Here is a 20,168-nt window from a genome sequence, read left to right on the forward strand (position 1 = left end):
TTGAAACTTGGTCTTGGAGTTAAGTTCACCTCCAGTGTCTTGACATGGACATGTATTGCAGCTGTTTTCTTGTAATTGGGCCCAAATCATAGAAGCCTGTATAATGTTAACTTCAGCAAAAAATGACTTTGGTTCCAAATGGTGTTCTCCACTACTTTCCTAAGAGAGTCTAGAGTGGGTGTTAAATGCTGTCTTTAATAGTAATGCCTACTCCATTAATTAAGAAAGAGTCAATCAGCAAATTCTGGAGATCCACAACTTTCAACCTTGCTGGTAATTTATATAGTAAAATTTCAATAATCCAGCATGTTTAGGATTTCGGTGCCAGGCTAGATTTTCCAGATTACACCCAACACAGATTTCACTTTTAGATAATTATCAGATTTCCAGTGAATCCAGTGTTTAAAATTTTAACAACTCATATTAACTTTTTTTAGACTACATCAACACATGCATCAGTGCTGCTTCCTACACTTCTGCAGAACTTAATTTTATCAGCATTTAACCAACTTCCACCCTGCACTCATATAAACCTTGACCTTCCTTTAAGGAGATACCTCCATCTCAGGAGACATGCTTTATCACTGTCATCTTCCATAAACCCAGTGACTCATCTATACCCCTCCCACCCTGCCTCCTGTAAGAATGCTACCCCTTTTTCTCAACTTGATTGTCCCAGCACATCTGTTCTCGAGATACAGCTGCCTTCTTCAATACTTCTGAAATATCATCCCTTTTCTGGAAATATGGCTGTCTCTCTGCCATAGTTGATGAAGCCATCGCACATATTACCTCCATAGGTGATGGAGGTATGTGTTGGGGAGCACTTTGGGTCCAGTGATCACAATATCATTAGTTTCAATATAATTATGGAGAAGGATAGGACTGGACCCAGGGTTGAGATTTTTGATTGGAGAAAGGCTAACTTTGAGGAGATGTGAAAGGATTCAGAAGGAGTGGATTGGGACAATTTGTTTTATGGGAAGGATGTAATAGAGAAATGGAGGTTATTTAAATGTGAAATTTTGAGGGTACAGAACCTTTATGTTCCTGTTAGGTTGAAAGGAAAGGTTAAAAGTTTGAGAGAGCCATGGTTTTCAAGGGATATTGGAAACCGTTCGGAAAAAGAGCGAGATCTACAGTAAATATAGGCAGCATGGAGTAAGTGAAGTGCTCAAGGAATATAAAGAATGTAAAAAGAATCTTAAGAAAGAAATTAGAAAAGCTAAAAGAAGATAAGAGGTTGCTTTGGCAAGTAAGGTGAAAATAAATTCAAAGGGTTTCTACAGTTATATTAATAGCAAAAGGATAGTGAGGGATAAAATTGGTCCCTTAGAGAATCAGGGTGGACAGCTATGTGTGGAGCCAAAAGAGGTGGGGGAGATTTTGAACAATTTCTTTTCTTCGGTATTCACTAAGGAGAAGGATATTGAATTGTGTAAGGTAAGGGAAACAAGTAGGGTAGTAATGGAAACTATGATGATTAAAGAAGAGGAAGTACTGGAGCTTTTAGAGAATATAAAAGTGGATAAGTCTTCGAGTCCTGACAGGATATTCCCTGGGACCTTGAGGGAAGTTAGTGTAGAAATAGCAGGGGCTCTGACAGAAATATTTCAAATGTCATTAGAAACGAGAATGGTGCCAGAGGATTGGTGTATTGCTCATGTTGTTCCATTGTTTAAAAAGAGTAAACCTAGCAATTATCGGCCTGTAAGTTTGACGTCAGTGGTGGGTAAATTAATGGAATGTATTCTTAGAGACGGTATATGTAATTATCTGGATAGACAGGGTCTGATTAGGAGCAGTCAACATGGATTTGTGCGTGGAAGGTCATGCTTGACAAATCTTATTGAATTTTTTGAAGAGGTTACTAGGAAAGTTGACAAGGGTAAAGCAGTGGATGTTGTCTATATGGACTTCAGTAAGGCCTTTGACAAGGTTCCACATGGAAGGTTAGTTAGGAAGGGTCAATCGTTGGGTATTAATATTGAAGTAGTGAAATCGATTCAACAGTGACTGGATGGGAGATGCCAGAGAGTAGTGGTGGTTAACTGTTTGTCAGGTTGGAGGCTGGTGACTAGTGGTGTGCCTCAAGGATCTGTACTGGGTCCAATGTTGTTTGTTATATACATTAATGATCTGGATGATGGGGTGTTAAATTGGATTAGTAAGTATGCAGATGATACTAAAATAGGTGGCATTATGGATAATGAAGTAGGCTTTCAAAGCTTACAGAGAGATTTAGGCCAGTTAGAAGAGTGGGCTGAAAGATGGCAGATGGAGTTTAATGCTGGTTAGTGTGAGGTGCTACATTTTGGTAGGAATAATCAAAAATAGGACATACATGGTAAATGGTAGGGCATTGAGGAATGCAGTAGAACAGAGTGATCTAGGAATAATGGTGCATAGTTCCTTGAAGGTGGAATCTCATGTAGATAGGGTGGTGAAGAAAGCTTTTGGTATGCTGGCCTTTATAAATCAGAGCATTGAGTCTAGGAGTTGGGATGTAATGTTAAAATTGTACAAGGCATTGGTGAGGCCAAATTTGGAGTATTGTGTACAGTTCTGGTCACAGAATTATAGGAAAGATGTCAACAAAATAGAGAGATACAGAGGAGATTTACTAGAATGTTACCTAGGTTTCAGCATCTAGGTTACAGAGAAAGGTTGAAGAAGTTAGGTCTTTATTCTTTGGAGTGTAGAAGGTTGAGGGGGGACTTGATAGAGGTATTTAAAATTATGAGGGAGATAGATAGAGCTTTTGGATAGAGCGTGGATAGGCTTTTTCCATTGAGAGTAGGGGAGATTCAAACAAGAGGACATGAGTTGAGAGTTAGGGGGCAAAACTTTAGGGGTAACACGAGGGGGAACTTCTTTACTCAGAGAGTGGTAGCTGTGTGGATCGAGCTTCCAGCAGAAGTGGTAGAGGCAGGTTCGATATTTGCATTTAAAAAAGCATTGGATAGGTATATGGACAGGAAAGGAATGGAGGGTTATGGGCTAAGGCAGGTCGGTGGGACTATGTGAGATTAAGCGTTCGGCATGGACTAGAAGGGCCAAGATGGCCTGTTTCCAAGCTGTAATTGTTATATGGTTATATGTTATATATTTCCACACAGGAACCACCCAATCACATTTTCTCTCCAGATAGAATAGCAAAGGACTTCCGTAAATTCCTCATCTTTCACCCTACTAGTCTCCACATCCAGCATGCCACCTCCATCATTTCTACCTTCTTCACCATGATCTCACCACCAGTCTCATCTTTCTCTTTTCCAATTTGGCCCCACACCCTTTCTGCTTTCTGCATGAGTCTGTTTCTGACTCATTCCTCTCTTGTCTCCTGGGACTCCCCCGCCCCTGTAACCCTTCATGAGTTGGGGTGTTGAGTATAATCGTCGAGAAGTCATATTAGAACTGTATAAAGCTTTGGTTTAGCTAATATTGGAGCACATGTGCATTCTGGCAATCACATTACAGAAAGGATAGGAAAGCTTTGGACGGGGTACATAAATGTTCCATCAGCATGTTGCCTGGATAAGAAATTAGGTATAATGGAAGGTTGGACAAACTTGCATTGTTTTCTCCAGAGCATCAGAGACTTAGGAGGGGCCTGTTAAAAGTTCATAAGAATATGAGAGGTATAGATGGTCAAAGTCTTTTTTCCTAGGGAGGCATAGACTTAAGGGGAGAGGGGAAAATTATAAAAGAGAAGTATGGGACACATTTTTACACAGTGGTGGGTACCTGGAAAACACCACTGGGGAGTTAATGGAAGCACATATGATGGTGATGTTTAAGAGGCAGATAGACTATGTGAAGGCAGTGGGATTAGTTTAATTTAGCATTATGGTTGGCAAAAACATTATGGGCTTGTTCCCCTTGTTTGACTGTTTTATAACTATTTTCATTAACTCTCCTCTTCAGATTATATCATCCACTTAAACTTGGAGCAAGTTACAGTGGATAATTAATGACCAATCAGCATATCTTTGGGAGCACTCACAGGAATCCCACTAGGACACTGGAGGAATGTGCAAACTCCATGCAGTCATTTGTGGAGGTCAGGATTGAACCTGGGTTACTGGAGCTGTACTGCTGTGTGCCCTTGCAATTTTGTAGCTGGATTGTTTTAGTTCATGCGACACAGGAGCAGAATTAGGCTATTTGTTCTGTTGAGTTTGCTCCATCATGGTTTCATTCATAGCTGATATTTTTATCAAGCTCATTCTCCCATCTCCCCATGACCCTTAACTCCATTACAAATAAAAAAAGTAATCAATCTTTGCCTAAAGTACACCCAATGTCTTTGCCTCCACAGCCCTCTGTGGCAATGAATTCCTCAGATTCATTAGCCTCTGGCTGAAGAAATTCCTCCTCATCTCAGTTCTGAAGGGATGCCCCTTTATTTTTAGGCTGTGCTCTCAGATCCCAGACTCTCCTACTGACAGAAGCATATTCTCCATGCTCATTCTATTCAAGCCTTTCAGTAGGTTTCAGTGAGATTCCCCTTCCCTTCATCTTTATGAACTCCATCAAGGACAAGTCAGAGACATCAAATGCTCCTCTTGCATTAAGCTTTTTATTCCTAGGATTGCTCTTGTGAACCACCTCTGGACCCTTTCTACGGCCAGCACATCTTTTCTTGCGTACGGGGCCCAAAATGGCTCACAATATCCCAAATGTGGTCTGGCCAGTGCCTTACAATATCTCAGCAGTACCTCCCTACCTTTATATTCCAGACATCTTGCACTTGTGCAAATACCCTTTCAGTACTTTCTGGGGTCAGTGGAATTCTAGGCTACACTCTCCAGCTCCCCCTGTCATTAGCCAGAAACTGCTTAGAGAGAGGCCAACCAGAGAAAAACTACATAACGCTTTCTGAAATCTACCAAGCCAATGTTGAATAATATTACTTAATTTTCCTCAACATTTGTGCTGTCTCCTGCATTGGTAAAGTCAGTACATTTTTCACCCAAACTAATTTTCTTATTGCCAAAAATAAAACCCAAAATATTTGCTTGAACAATGAAAGCAGTACTCATGTAGATGTTGGAAATCTTGATTTACATTAATTTAGATTTGAATCATTAATCTGCAGTTTTAAGAAAAAATCTGACAAGTATACAATTTGTGGTCTGATGTAATTCAGAAAATATATTTGTAATTTAATATTGTGACATATATGTGCATGTAAAAAAAGTCAACGTAGATGCTTTGAACTGTGACTAAGCAACATATTATAGACTGCGAACACAACGCCGGAAGAACTCAGCAGGTCAGGCAGCATCCGTGAGAAAAGAGTAGCCAACGTTTCGGGCCGAGACCCTTCATCAGGAATGGGGGGGAAGAGAGGGCCGAAGCCCAGTAATAGAGATAGGGGAGAGGGTAGGGCCTAGAGGCACCAGGTGGAAAACCAATCAGAGGAAAGATAAAGGGGGGAGGGGGAGGGGATAAGCATGAAAGAACTGTAGAGATAAAGAAGCAGAAAGTTGAGGCTGGCGGTATGAACATTGAATTCTCCAATTTCCGGTAATTCCCTCCCCCTCCCCCTTCCCCTATCCCAGGTCCCTCTCTGTCTGTCTCCCCTTTCAACTTTCTACTTCTTCATCTCTACAGTTCTTTCATGCTTATCCCCTCCCCCTCCCCCCTTTATTTTTCCTCTGATTGGTTTTCCACCTGGTGCCTCTAGGCCCTACCCTCTCCCCTATCTCTATTACTGGGCTTCGGCCCTCTCTTCCCCCCCATTCCTGATGAAGGGTCTTCGCCCGAAACGTTGGCTACTCTTTTCTCATGGATGCTGCCTGACCTGCTGAGTTCTTCCAGCGTTGTGTTCGCATTCTTTGATCCATAGCATCTGCAGTTGTATTTTTATATTATAGACTGCAGTTGATGACGGGACACAGTTTGCAAAATATTTAGCACTATTCTTTAACTGGAATTCATTTTTAAAGCTGAGTAACTGAGATTTTGATCTTATCAACTCTGCATTAGAAATATGATTGACAACAATTGTGTCATTCTTAAAAGATGGAAGGACAACAGAGGGTGCAGTGTGAAAATCACATAGAGGTTACAGTAATGGGGGGGGGGGGTCTGAAAAATAGGAAGACTAATGGAGATGTGGAAAAGAAACAATGAAATAGTGCATTTCATTTTGTAGTGAAAGGATCCTGAGCTGTGATTGCAACCAAAATTCTGCATTATAAAACAACTTTGGATGAGAGTGGTTTTGGATGGAACTTAATGGACTGTTATTTGCAACTACAATACTTACTTTTGAATGCACTTGAAACCATTGTTTCTTGACTGCTGTGTTTAAAAAAAAAATCAAATTGCTATCCATAGAAAGATTGTGTAGAACCTCTCTTTTTGTTGAGCTAGATCAACTTCTCTCAGTCATTTTGTCCCACAGTCAGCCCTCCTTATCCGCTGGTGATTGGTTCCGGGAAGCCCCATGGATACCAAAAAACGCGGATGCTCAAGTCCCTTATTTAACCTGTCTCAGTGCGGTAGACATTAGGACCCGGCACAGCTCTGAATCTGCAGTGTTTCTGTTCACGAAAATAATCACGATCACAAATGAAAATAAAGTGTAAGTAATAAAGTGATCGCAAAGAGATGAAACGCCATCGGTCATTGACAAAGCGTTAGGCTACAGTCGGTCAACAATCGGAACAATTTTAATCGAGCATGTGAAAGGCCCTGCCCCGATGAAAGCTACAATTATTACTAAGCAACGCAGTGGTTTAATTATTGAAATACATAAGTTTCTTAAGTGTTTTATTTGCATAGAAAGGTAAAATATATACCATATACAAAGACAAACGTTTGACTAAATGACGCTAAGTAATACCGGATGTACCTGTTCCGACTTCAAATCCGACTTAAAGACAGACTCAGGAATGGTACTCGTTCATAACCTGGGGACTGCCTGTACTTATAAATCATCTCTAGATTACTTATAATACCTAATACAATGTAAATGCTATGTATATAGTTGTTATACTATTGTTTAGGGAATAATGACAGGAAAAAGTAGTCTATACATGCTCAAACAACGAGTGCTGGAGAGAGAACTTATGGGTTTTCCCCATCCGCGGTTGGTTGAATCCACGCATGCAGAATCCGCGGATAAGGAGGGCCGACTGTATATGCAATTAATGACTCCAGTAATGCAAAAGTCAACAGCTGCAGTTGTGAGAAATATTCAGCAGATCATTTACTGCCTGAGGAAAGAAAAAACATTTGTGTTTTAGGTGTGAGAATCTGTCAGGAATGGGAACCAGGTTTGATAGTCTTACTCACTGTAAGGATGGGAATGGAAACTGTAGAAAGGATAAGCAACTGAAATGTAGCACTATCATTTGGGTAGAAAAGAGAACTCTGACCTGCAGTGGAATTTGGAATGGGAGGGGAAAGATTTTGATGTCAAGCTCGTGGGTATCAACAGCATAAGAACAAAGAATGAAGCTCTGCTGAGGGAATTTGAGCAACTACGGACTAAATTAAAATGCAGAACAAAAAAAGTAATAATCCTTGTACATTGGCACAGGGGTTAATGAGATCAGAGAGTTAAATGCATGGCTCTAATACTGGTGTGGGAGAAGTGAGTTTGAAGTTGTGGGACACTGGTACCAGTTTGAGGAAAGGAGGGAATTGTTCTGATGGCACAGGTGCCACCTGAACCATGCTGGGACAAGAGATGTGAATAGAGCTTTAAACTAAACAATATGGAGGTGGATCAACAGCTTGGAACAGTATGGATAAAATAAAAGGGAAGGAGAAAGTAGGAGAGGTTATTCAAGTCTCCTGAATAAAAAAAAGACAAAATTTAGAAAAGCATAAGAATTTAACTTCAGGCAACATGGAGACAAAATTCAGAAGAAGAGTGCTGAATACAGGACTGAAAGTGTTATATTTAAATTCACACAGTATGCAAAATAAGGTAGATGAGCTTATAACACAGCTAGAAGTTGGCAGGAATGATGTGGAAATTGCAGAGATGAAGTTGAAAGAAGATCACAGCTAAACATCCATGGATAAACATACTATCTAAAAAGGCAGATGGGCAGAGGTGGTGGGGTGGCTCTATTGCCAAAAAAAATGAAACCTTATCAAACATAGAACTACACAGCTCAGGAACAGGCCTCTTGGACCACAATGTCTACCCTAAACACTCTGCCAAATTTAACTACTTTATTTCTCTCCTGCCTGTATATGATTACATTTTTTCATTCCCTGTGTATTCATGTCTCTATGTAAAAGCCTCTTAAACACTACTATTATATATGTTTCCACCACTCCGCCTGGCAGCCTATACCCTATACTTGATCTGTGGAAAAAAAAAGCTTACCCCAGTTTCTTGCTCTTACCTTAAGCGCATGTCCTGTAAGATGTGACCAAAAAAAAATTCTGATCATCTACTCTATCTTATAAACTTAAATCACATTCCTTAGCAAGAAGAGACAGGATCAGAAGATGTAGAATTGTTATTGATAGAGTTAAGAAACTGTAAGGATTAAAAAGACCCTGTTGGGAGTTTTTTACAGACCTTTGAACAGTAACAATTGGAGATAGAAAAGGCTTGCAAATAGAGCGATGTTATGATGGTCATAGAAGATTTCAATATGCAGGTAGTTTTGGAAAATCAGCTTGGTACTGAATCACAAGAGAAAGAATTTACAGAATGCCTGAAAAGTGGGTTTTTAGTTCAGCTTATGGTTGAGTCCACTAGGGAAAGTGTAATTCTGGATTTGGGATTGTGTAATGAAACAGATGTGATTAGGGAGTTTATGGTAAAGGAACCCTTAGGAAACAGTGATAAAATCCACCCTGCAATTTGAAAGGGAGAGCTATAGAGGGATCGGATGTAGCAGTATCACATTTGAGTAAAGGTAACTACAGAGAGGCAGGAGAGTTGAACTAGTCAAAGTTAATCAGAAGGAGCCACTAGGAGGGATGATGGCAGAGGAACAGTGTCTGGAGTTTCTGGGAGTAATTCTGAAGATGCAGAATCAGTTCAACCCAAAGAAGATGAAGCATTCTGAAGGGATAATGAGGTAACTATGGATGACAAGAGAAGTCAAACACAGCATAAAAGAAAAAGTGGGGGCACACAATATAGCAAAAAAAAAGTGGGATGCTGGAGAATTGGGAATATTTTAAAAACCAACAGAAAACACTAAAAGTAATAAGGAGAGCAAAGATGAAATATGAAGGTAAGCTAGCCAATGATATAAAAGAAGATGCCAAAAGCTTTTTCAGATATCTAAAGAGTAAAAGAGAGGCGAGAGTGGACCTTGCACTGCTGGAAAATGATGCTGGAGGGGTAGCGATAGGGAAAAGAGAAATGGCAAATGAACTGGATAAGTATTTTGTATCAGTCCTCACTGTGGAAGACACCAGCAATATGCCAGAAACTTGAAAGTGTCAATGGGCAGAAGTGAGTATCGTTGCTAAGGAGAATGTACTTGGAAAACTGAAAGGTCTGAAGGTAGATAAGTCACTTGGACCAGATGGACTACACACAAATTTCTGAAAGAGGTAGCTAAAGAGATTGTAGAGGTATTAGGAGAGATCTTTCAAAAATCACTAGATTCTGGAATGGTTCCAGAGGACTGAAAAATTGCAGGTGTCACTCCATCCTTTAAGAAGGGAAGAGACAAAAGACAGGAAATTATAGGCAAGTTAGCCAAACTTAGTGGTTGGTAAGATGTTAGAATCCATTATTAAGAATGAGGTTTTGGGGTACTTGAGGATACATAATAAAATAGGGCAATGTCAGCATGGTTACCATAAGGGAAAATCTTGCCTGCCAAACCTGTTGAAATTTTTTGAGGAAATATCAGACAGGATAGACAAAGGAGAGTCAGTGGATGTTGTTTCCTTGATTTTCTGAAGGCCTTTGAGAAGGTGCCATAAAATTAAGCTTACTGAACAAAACAGGAGCCCATTGTATTACAGGAAATGTTGTAGTATGAATAGAATTTTGGCTGCCTGGCAGAAGGCAAGGAGTGGGGATAAGCTTTTGGTTGACTGCCGGTAACTAGTAGTGTTCTACAGGGGTTGGTGTTGGGTCTACTAATATTCACATAATATATTAATGATCTGTATGAGGGAAGTGATGGTTTTGTGGCCAAATTTGTCAATAATACAGAGATAGGTGGAGGGCAGGTAGTGTTGAGGAAGTAGGATGTCTGCAGAATGTCCTGGACAGATTGCAAGAATGTGCAAAGAAGTGGCAGATGAAATGTGATGTTGTGACGTGTATGGTCATGCACTTTGGTAGAAGAAATAATTAAATAGACTGTTTTCTAAATAGGAGTAAATTCAGAAATTGGAGATGCAAGGGGATTTGGGTGTCTTCGTGCAAAATTCCCTAAATGTTAACTTGTAATTTTGAGTTGGTGGTGAGGAAGACAAATGCAATATTAGTATTCATTTCAAGAGGACTAGAGTATAAAAGCAAGGTTGTGATGCAGAGGCTTTATAAGCATTGGTCAGACCAGTATAGAGTGTCATGACAGTTTTGGACCCTATATCTAAGGGAGAATATCCTGGCATTGGAGAGAGTCTACAAGAGGTTTATTAAAATGATACTGGAAATCAAAGAGCTAACATATGAGGAGTGTTTGATGGCTCTGGGTCTGGGTCTGTAGAAGAATGTGAGATTCATCTCATTGCTTCCTTCCAAGTGGATGTTTTGAATAGTAGGAGAGTCTTTGATTTGAGAGCACAGCCTCAAAGTCGAAGGACATCTTTTAGAACAGACTGAAGAGTATTTTCTTTAGGGAGAGGGTGGTAAATCTCTGCCACAGATGACTGTGGAAGCCAAGCCACTGGGTGGATTTAAAGCAGAGATTTATCGGTTCTTGATCAGCAAAAGCATTAAGAGTTGTAGGGAGAAGGCGGGAGAATGGGATAAATAAGTCATAATCAAATGGTGAAGCAGACTCGATGAGCCAAATGGCTTAATTCTGCTCCTATATCTTACGTAGAGAGAAAACAAGTTCATTTCCAATGGAGAAAAAAGATAATTCACTTTAATCCTTCATCTCATTTTCACTCTCACATATCTGTCTGTATCCTTTTGAATAATTGTGAAACCCAACATAAGCTTAAAGAACATCATTAGTTTATATGTGTGGTCAACTTGTACCAATGGGCTGAAAAGTTTGCTTCTGTGGTCTATGACCTTATCTTCCATCTGGTCCTTTTGCAGCCTTCTAGACTGGCGATCAAATTCTACTTCCTTAGTTGCTCTTTATTTCTGTCTATATTAGAACAGGACATCTCTGTCATAATTTTGGCTTAATTTTTCTTTTTTAATGAATAAAGTTTGGCATGGGTTGTAACCTTTTTATTAACAATGCATTATACAGATAAAGTTCAAGTTCAAGGTTGATTATCATTCAGCCATACATGAATATGCTTAAATGGTAGCTCTCCGTTAGTAGAGGTCAACCATGGATGTTGCGCCCTAGCTATCTACGTTGTTGCTGTAACAGTGTCTGTGGCTGCTGAGACCAATGCAAGAGTGAGAATCTCTGTTGCAAAGATCACATTTATGTGGTCTCAGCTCTGCTGGAGCTGTACTATTCCTTTCTATGAGCCTGTCTGTTGCCTACCACTTTCAGGAATTTTTTTCCTTACTTGACCAAAGGTGTTCCATGGTGCTTCTCCACCTGGTATGATCAGCTACAAGTTCCTCCCAGGACACAGTGTGATGTCCAGTGCCTTCATGTCCTACTTGCAAACATTCTTGTAAACAGTTGTGGGTGGCCAGCAGTTCTCCTGCTTGAAGCCAGCTCACGTAGAGCAGGGGTTCCCAACCTTTTGTATGCCATGGAACAATATCATTAAGCAAGGTGTCTGTGGACCCCAGGTTGGGAAAGTACAAGATCTTTGTATATGTTCAGACTCGTACTCCTTTCTGTCAAAAGGATGAAGCTCAGGGATGACCTTCGAAAGTGATTGATAGTGATAGAATCGATGTAGAGCGGATGGCTCCAGATGGAGAGGACTAAAGTCAGGGACCATAATGTTTGGATATTTTCTGATAAATCTATTATGGAATCCAGTGAAGTTTTTCTATACTTGATGAACTATTTGCCACATAAAAACCTTTACCTAAAATGAATAGTTGGCTGCATTTACTGTAAAGTCAAACATGACAGAGGAAGGAATACTTTATTCCAATTCAGTTGGTTGATGTACAGTATGGTTTACTGTACATCACTGAAACTGAAGTTGGTAGAACTGTTTATATTGTCACTTGTACTGTGAAAAACTTGTCTTGCATTCTGTCCATACAGATCAATTCATTATAACTGCATTGAGGTAAAACAGATGAAAGTGTTGCAGTACAAAGCACAGTGCAGAGTCACAGTGATATAGATTGTGAGATAAGAGGCCATCTTGTAATACTAAGAAGCCATTCAATAGTCTTATAACAGTTGGATAGAAATTGTCTGTGAGCCTGGTGATACATGCCTTTCGGCTTTTATATACTCTGCCTAATGGGAGAATGGGGAGGAGTGAATGTCTCACATGAGTGGGATTTTTGATTACGCTGTTGCTTTACCAAGGTAGTGATAAGTGTAGACAAGAATCCATGGAGTGGAGGCTGGTTTCCATGATGTGCTGAGTTGTATTCACAGCTCTGAATTGCCACAACAAGCCATGATGCATACAGATGGGATGCATCTATAAAGGTTGGTGAGGGTCAAAGGGGACATGCCAAATTTCATTAGCCCTGGAAGAAGTAGAGGAGCAGGTGAGTTTTTCTTGACCACGGTGTCAGATAGTTTAACCATACGTTCAAATAAATGTAGCATCTCCACTGAAGCTTGGGAACTTCAGGCCTGTGGAGTGGAGAAGAAAAATTTGGAATGATATTATGAGCCTGTAGGTCATATTGTATATCGGGATCACACAGAAGCCTTGCCAAAGTGGTAAAAGGGGTGGACTACCTCATAAACTACCCATCCACCTGCCCCAAATGCTGAGGGATCATTGATCACAATAGCCACTTTGGAACTCACAGAGCCAAGGTGGAAGCAAATCATGCTCAGTCTTGAGACTGCCTCAGAAGATAATGTGGTCTCAAAACTACATGAACTGTTGAGACCAAATATTTGTGTTGTAATTCCTAAATTTAAAAATATTCATTATATTTCTCCCTACATAGGTGTGTTTGATTGTAAGTGTTCAGCCCTTCTGCAGCATAGAAACAGATTGGCAATCAGCACTTGCAGAATGATTATATTACAATTAAATGCCACTGAATTAATACTGGATATTATAACACTGGACAGGCATGTACCTTTATCAGAAATAAAACCTACCAGGGTTCACCATTCTTTATGTAAAGGATTAAGGACTCTACAACAATTATCATGGATCAGAATGTTGCTGGAAATTTCCTTATTATCAGATGGGTTTATTTTGCATAATAATACGACTGCATAAAAGAAGATTCAATTCATCCCCTGCACTTAGAAGTTATGTAAGTATGTATTTCACATTGAACTGTAGTACTCCACCTTCACAATATTATCCTTGAGATTCAAGCCAAGTTTGGAAGAACAAAATCTATTATCTTTTTATTCCACTGTGTTTTTCTGTTACTTGAATGAACAGTGTCATGGTATGGAAGCAAAACCTGCAGAGGGTTGTAAGCTCAGCCAGCTCCATCATGAGCAGGAGTCTCCCCATCATAGAAGGCGGCATCCGTCATGAAGCACCCACACAATACAGTACGTTGTTTTCATCAATGAGGAGGTTCAAAAGCCTGAAGGTGCACTCTTTAGAAACACGTCTTCCCCTCCGCCATCAGATTTCTGAATGGTCCATGAACGTAACCTCACTACTTTGATTTCTTTTTGTACAATTTATTTTTCTTATATATTCTGACAATAACTTTTATGTATTGTCCTGTACTATTGCTGCAAAACAACAGATTTCATGACATATGTCAGTGATAATAAATCTGTTTCTGAGTATGTTTACACACAAGCCACTTCCTTGAACCAGGTGAAAGTTTTGCTCACTGTCCAATATACATTTGAAACCAGAAGATTCAATAACACTCTAGATTGTGCATGAACTTTATTTTGACTTAACCTTTGTGACAATTTATGGTAACTGTGGCATGCTGAAATGGGCAAGGCTGTATCTGAATTTACATTTTTATTTTGTAAAATTTAATACATTGATTTCTTCATTTCAAGGATACTTCTGCAATATCTTCAAAACTGTTCTCTCCTTACAGTGTCAATGCCAGGTTTCAACCCAAATCATGAGAGTGAGTGAGTGAGTGAGTGAGTGAGTGAGTGAGAGAGAGAGAGAGAGAGAGAGAGACTCACACACTTCTGCCAGCAGTATGTTTCTTCACTCTCTCTTTAGTATGTAGTTATTGGGGAGTAGAAAAACATTATTCAGTTAAATTTAAATCAATGAGTTGCCAATCAATGATAATTTCTGCAATATTTAATAATTTTGTAAGTTGCTACCTAATTTTTATGTGAACTTTTAAGATTCATGAGTAAGTTTTCTTTAAATTCTATCAGGAAAATCTAAACAAATAGGTTGAGATTTGGAAAGATAGTTTAAATGAAAATACATTTGTCTGTTTTTATGTTTATAACTATGATGTATATGTGTTATTTAAATCACTTGTAGAGGCTGGAGAGTAGGAAAAAAGATAGGGAAATAATGACATTCTGCTGTCAGGACACCTGAAACATTGTATTTTTGAATTACTCTTATAGACTTCATTATGATCAGCCTCTGACAAACCAGAGTATTGGCATGTTAGTTATAAAATGACCCTGGTATGGATGCAGGAACTTAAGAAACAATGTTTGGATCATCATTAGTTTATATTGTTTGAACTTCAAATTTTTTTGTTTTTTTTTAATAGTTTTGCTCCACGTTTGCCTAAAGCTGGGGAAACCATACATGGCTGCAAATTTTTTGTTGGATTTGGAGGGAAAGGAGCTAACCAGTGTATCCAGGCAGCACGACTTGGAGCCAAAGCAGCAATGGTGTGCAAGGTAACACCAAATAAACTTATAAACTAGAACTTATAAACATGTTTGTTTTGGAAGCTAGGACCAGGAGACAATAATAGTTCAATAATCTAATCTAGTTATTATATAACCTATGCAAAGAATGTTGCTGGTTTTGCACAATGTCAAAAATGAAGGAATTAATTAGGTGTATTCTCTAATCCAGGGGTTCCCAATCTTTTTTATGCCATGAAGTTTTACTGTTAACAGAATGGTCCATGGACCCCAGGTTGGAATCCCCTGACTAATCTGATTACTTCACAAATATTTTCAATAAATTAGTTGCTGGTTAGTAAAGTTAAAAATGCATAAATTAAAGAAAGCTTCAGACATTGTGATTATGTGGCATGTATGCCTCTTGTAGCTAGATGTCTGGATTCATTGCAAAAAGCATAAAACCCTTTTATTGTTAAATACTGTTAAATATCCCCTTAATGCATTTACTGCATTTACATTGGTGACAGTGGCAGAACAGAATGCAATAAAGTACAGTTAATTGGCCAGTGTATCAACATGGTAATATATCACTCATATATGGCAAATACATATCTGAGTAAATTCGGCTGAGTCCCATTATTGAGGAGAACAGTGCACTTGAAAACTTACCTTAGTTCAATCTTTTAACTAGTTGCTTTGACTCATGTTTTCCAACTATAACCAGTTGTATGTGATTGCTATTTCATCAACATTGATGTGCAAAGATCACTTTGGGAAAATTGAAGCTAGACCAAGAAAGATAGAGAAGTACATAATCTAAAGTAAATGTTAGTTTCCTGATCAGTCAGGGCATCAAAGGATATGGTGAGAAGGCAGGTATATGAGGTTGAGTGGGATCTGGGATCAGCCACAATTAAATGGCTGAGTAGACTCAATGGGCTGAATGGCCTAATTCTGCTCCTATGTCTTATGATCTAAACAGTGTGAGATTGCAAAGCTTTGAGATGCGGAAGGATCTTGGTGATCTCATATCTGATTTACAAAACGCTGTATGTAGATGCTAGAGGTAATTAGGAAGGCTAATAGCATTACAGATTATTGCAAGGGGAAATAAATACAGCAGTACGGAGGTTATGACGCAGAAGTACATACAGGGCACTGCTGAGACCACATTATGAGTGCTGTGCATTGTCTTATCATCACTTCTTTAATGAAGGATGTTAATGCATGGAAGCTATTTAGAGGACACTTACTAGGCATAACTAGAATTGATGGATTGTATTATGAAGATAGACAGGATTCATATTTGTTGTAGTTTGGAAGAGAGAGAAGACTTACAAATCAAGCCTAAGATCCTGAGGCTCTTTATATGTGGATGTGTCAAGAACTAGGGAATAATGTTCAACAATAAATCATTTAAGGGAGATCAGTTGAAATTTATTCTCAGAGGAGCCTGGGATTTTGCAAACTATTTCTTCAAAAGGTGGTGGAAGTGATTTTTAAGCAGAGAGAGATGAATGCTTTATAAGCAAAGAAAGGTTACTGTGAGTAGACAGGAATTTGAAGTTACAATTAAATCTGCCAGAATTTTATATAATGGCAGGACCAACTTAAGGTTAGAGTGGTTTTTGCTGCTCCTAATTCTTATTTTTGTATGCAGGAATTGCCAGTGAGATCAACAGGGTTAAAACAAACTTATCTTTAAATAGTGCTTCACAATTCACAATGGTTCTTGGTGACATTTCACTCAATTTATCCCTTTTCCGCACTGTGCCAAGTATTACCCAAATTATTGCTTTTCGTGATTCAATTGATTTCTTTAAACTTGTCCACTGTAACAGCAATTATCATTCCATCAAATTGTCTGAAATTCCATTGTATCAAAGCTATTTGATTGACATTACTTGCCAAACACTATAACTTGTGTTATCAATAAATGAATATCGTTCCTAAGCACTTTTCACCATGTAGGTTACAAGGTGTCATCTACATTGATCCATGAGTTTCTAATAATTTTCTTCTTGTTCGATTCACCATTATTTACTCATTTTCAGTCCATCTGGTTGACTGAGTTAGATTTCCTCTGAAAGCCTAAGTATTGGAGATTTGCCTAATGCCTTAAATTTGAAACTGATGAAATGCACAGGCCAGTCTTTTTATGTTGATGACCTTTATTTGAAGGATATGTTCTATAAGCTTATAGCCCACGTTAGTAACTGCTTGTGACTTTCATACTATCTATAGCAATATCGAGTATCACTGATGAACAGATTATCACGGCAAAAATCGTGCAACTTTATTTTGGAAACTAATTTAATTTCACATATATTTTATGAACCAGTTTTGATATTTCAGTTACTATGTTAGAAAGTTTTTTGTCAACATGGGTTAAGCTTGAAAAAACTATTGCCTAATCTTTTCTTCCCTCACAAAACAGGTTGGGAATGATTCATTTGGAAAGAATTACATCCAAAACTTGAAATGTAATGGCATATCTACAGGTATTACTTCAAAATATTGTTTTCATGATTAGGAAAAATGATGAATTATTGTAGGCTTCCTGTTCAATATTGCTGATTTATCAGAAAACATGACCATTAAAGTAATCTTTCCCATCCTGACGTTTAAACTAATTTTAGCAGTAATGATGAAGGTGCTTTTGACTGGAGACAGCATTGATATAAATCAAGTTTCTATTTGCATGCTGTGCATTATTATGTATTTATATCAGTTGTTTCTTTACAGAGTATGTGGGCCAAACAAGTGAAGCATCAACAGGAGTTGCCTCTATTACTGTGAATGATGATGGTACTGTACAAATGTTGACATTTTAGGCTTCCTTTGCATCTTAACTTTTGTTTTAATCAGAAAACCATTTAACTAAGCATAGTTACTACTTAAAAGCAATGCCTTGAAAATATTACTGTTTATATGTTGGCCTGGTATTATATTGCTTGTATAAATTTAGTATGAATACATTGTCACTATTAAAAAGAGGAGTATTATTACATGACTTTCTTCAATATAAGAATTTCTTAGAAGTAAAGTTAAGGGAGTTAGTTTGTTTTTTCTCCATTGTATTGTGTTTGTGCCTAAATAGAAACAGCATTTTAAAAGTAATACTTTGGAATATCTCAAATCATAAAATCAGAGGGAAGAAAATCATAATGTTGCAGAGTGAGTATCAACATAATTGGATCCTTCTTATCAGGGGCATGGTTGCACCTAGGAAATTAGGAGAAATGCAAGGTTTTAAGGTATGGAGATTGACATGATGGCTGTGGGAAACTGGAAGACTAGGAATTGAGGACAAATGGAGCTGGCAAGAGATTGTCTCTCAGTTCTGGTGACAATTAGGAAATACATGTTTTGTGTGCCTGTGGAAACTGCCATAGTTCAAACTGAAGGTTAGCGATCTCTTCAGTGGCTTCAAGTGAGGCATTGTGAATGGTGTGATACCACTAGAAGTGGATCTGTCAGGGCAAGAGTTCATTCACTTAGTGGGCGAGGTTAGACAGGATGGTTATGGTCACAATTTGAGGTTTTTCCGTGTACCCCATCTTCTCCAACCTGTTGTCAAGCAATTGAGGGAATTCCTTTTGTGACTAAAGCTTGAGACACAATCAATTTGATCTGTTATAATCTTGTGGTTGGCGATGGTTGCACTCAGCCAAGAGATGCAGCAGTGGGAGATTTACGGGACTTGGAAGTTTGAACCAATGGCATCTGCTTCTGTGGATGAGAGTGAAACAGTGTCGGGGGTTTGGGAGACTATGGCTAGGCTGGAGAGGAAGTCAAATTGGTTGGGTGGACATGGTGTCTTTTATTTTCCTGCAGAAGTAGTAGTTATAGCATGAGTAGCAGTGGCATGACTAGGAACTGCAGTGACACAAGAAAGGGTAAGTTTAAATGAGATATCAGAGCTCACTGTGAGTAATTTAAAAATGTAATGGACATTTGGGCTGCAGATACTGAACAACTCATTGTAATCAGGGATTGTCTCATACTTAAAGAAACAGAGCTTCAGGTGCGATTGTGCACCATCAGAAAATCCCAGTAGTTCTGTGTAGTTGAACTGAGCCTCTTTGGTCCACAATGCTTCACAGTAGAGGAAGTAGAAAAAAATATTTACTTCCCATTTCTTTTGTGGTTTTCTGTAATCCATTTAAAATATGGAATCCTAATAAGGATATAAAAATAAAAATAATATATATATTATATATGATATTATATATATATAATATAATAAATCCTATAATAACTAGTAAGGAACAGAAACAGGAATGATGCAATAAAATTAATAATGCCGATCTCTGGATGACAGTACTGAAAAACTATAGGTGAAGTATACTGCAGGAAGCATGATTCATTTTGTGAAATGAACAGACGAAAGCATCCAGAATGATAAAAAATCTAAGTAAATAGAAAGAACTTGGAGTCATAGGAAAGTACAGTGCAGAAGCAGGCCCTTTGGTCCATCTAGTCCATGTTGAAACCATTTAAACTGCCTGCTCCCATTGACCTGCACCAGGACCCTAGCCCTCCATACCCCTGCCATCCATGTAACTATCCAAACTTCTGGTAAACATTGAAATTGAGCTTTCATACACCACTTGTACTGGCAGCTCATTCCATATTCTCATGATGCTCTGAGTGAAGAAATTCCCTTCATGTTCCCTTAAACTTCTCACCTTTCACCCTAAACCCATGACGTCTGGTTGTAGTCCCATCCAACCTCAGTGGAAAATACTGCTTGCATTTATCCTATCTATACCCCTCATAATTTTCTATATCTCTATCAAATCTCCTCTCAGTCTTTTATATATCAAGGAATAAAGTCCTAACCTATTCAATCGTTCCTTGTAACTCAGGTCCTCCAGACCCAGCAACATCCTCGTAAATTTTCTCTGTACTGCTTCAAACTTATTTACATCTGTCCTGTAGATAACTGACCAAAACTGCATACGATACTCCAAATTAGGTCTTACCAATGTCTTATATGACTTCAACATAGTATTCCATCTCCTGTACTCAACACCTTGATTTATGAAGGCCAATGTGCCATAAGCTTTCTTTATGACCCTATGTGATACCACTTTCAAGGAATTTTGGAGCTGTATTTCCCGATCTCTTTATTCCACCACACACCTCAGTGCC

General features: G+C 38.7%; 1 protein-coding gene across 2 annotated transcripts in view; it reads left to right on the forward strand.

The window, feature by feature from the left end:
• The window catches only part of rbks (ribokinase), a 158,765-nt gene that overhangs the window by 36,945 nt on the left and 101,652 nt on the right, over positions 1 to 20,168 (forward strand). For both annotated transcript variants that reach the window (XM_073056026.1, XM_073056027.1), the window contains exons 2-4: positions 14,927 to 15,059; positions 17,449 to 17,512; positions 17,757 to 17,819. In XM_073056026.1, the coding sequence (XP_072912127.1) occupies positions 14,927 to 15,059; positions 17,449 to 17,512; positions 17,757 to 17,819 (260 nt within the window). The remainder of the gene's footprint in view (positions 1 to 14,926; positions 15,060 to 17,448; positions 17,513 to 17,756; positions 17,820 to 20,168) is intronic.

This window comes from Hemitrygon akajei, chromosome 9, assembly GCF_048418815.1.
Source record: "Hemitrygon akajei chromosome 9, sHemAka1.3, whole genome shotgun sequence".
In the NCBI taxonomy this organism is placed as follows: domain Eukaryota; kingdom Metazoa; phylum Chordata; class Chondrichthyes; order Myliobatiformes; family Dasyatidae; genus Hemitrygon; species Hemitrygon akajei.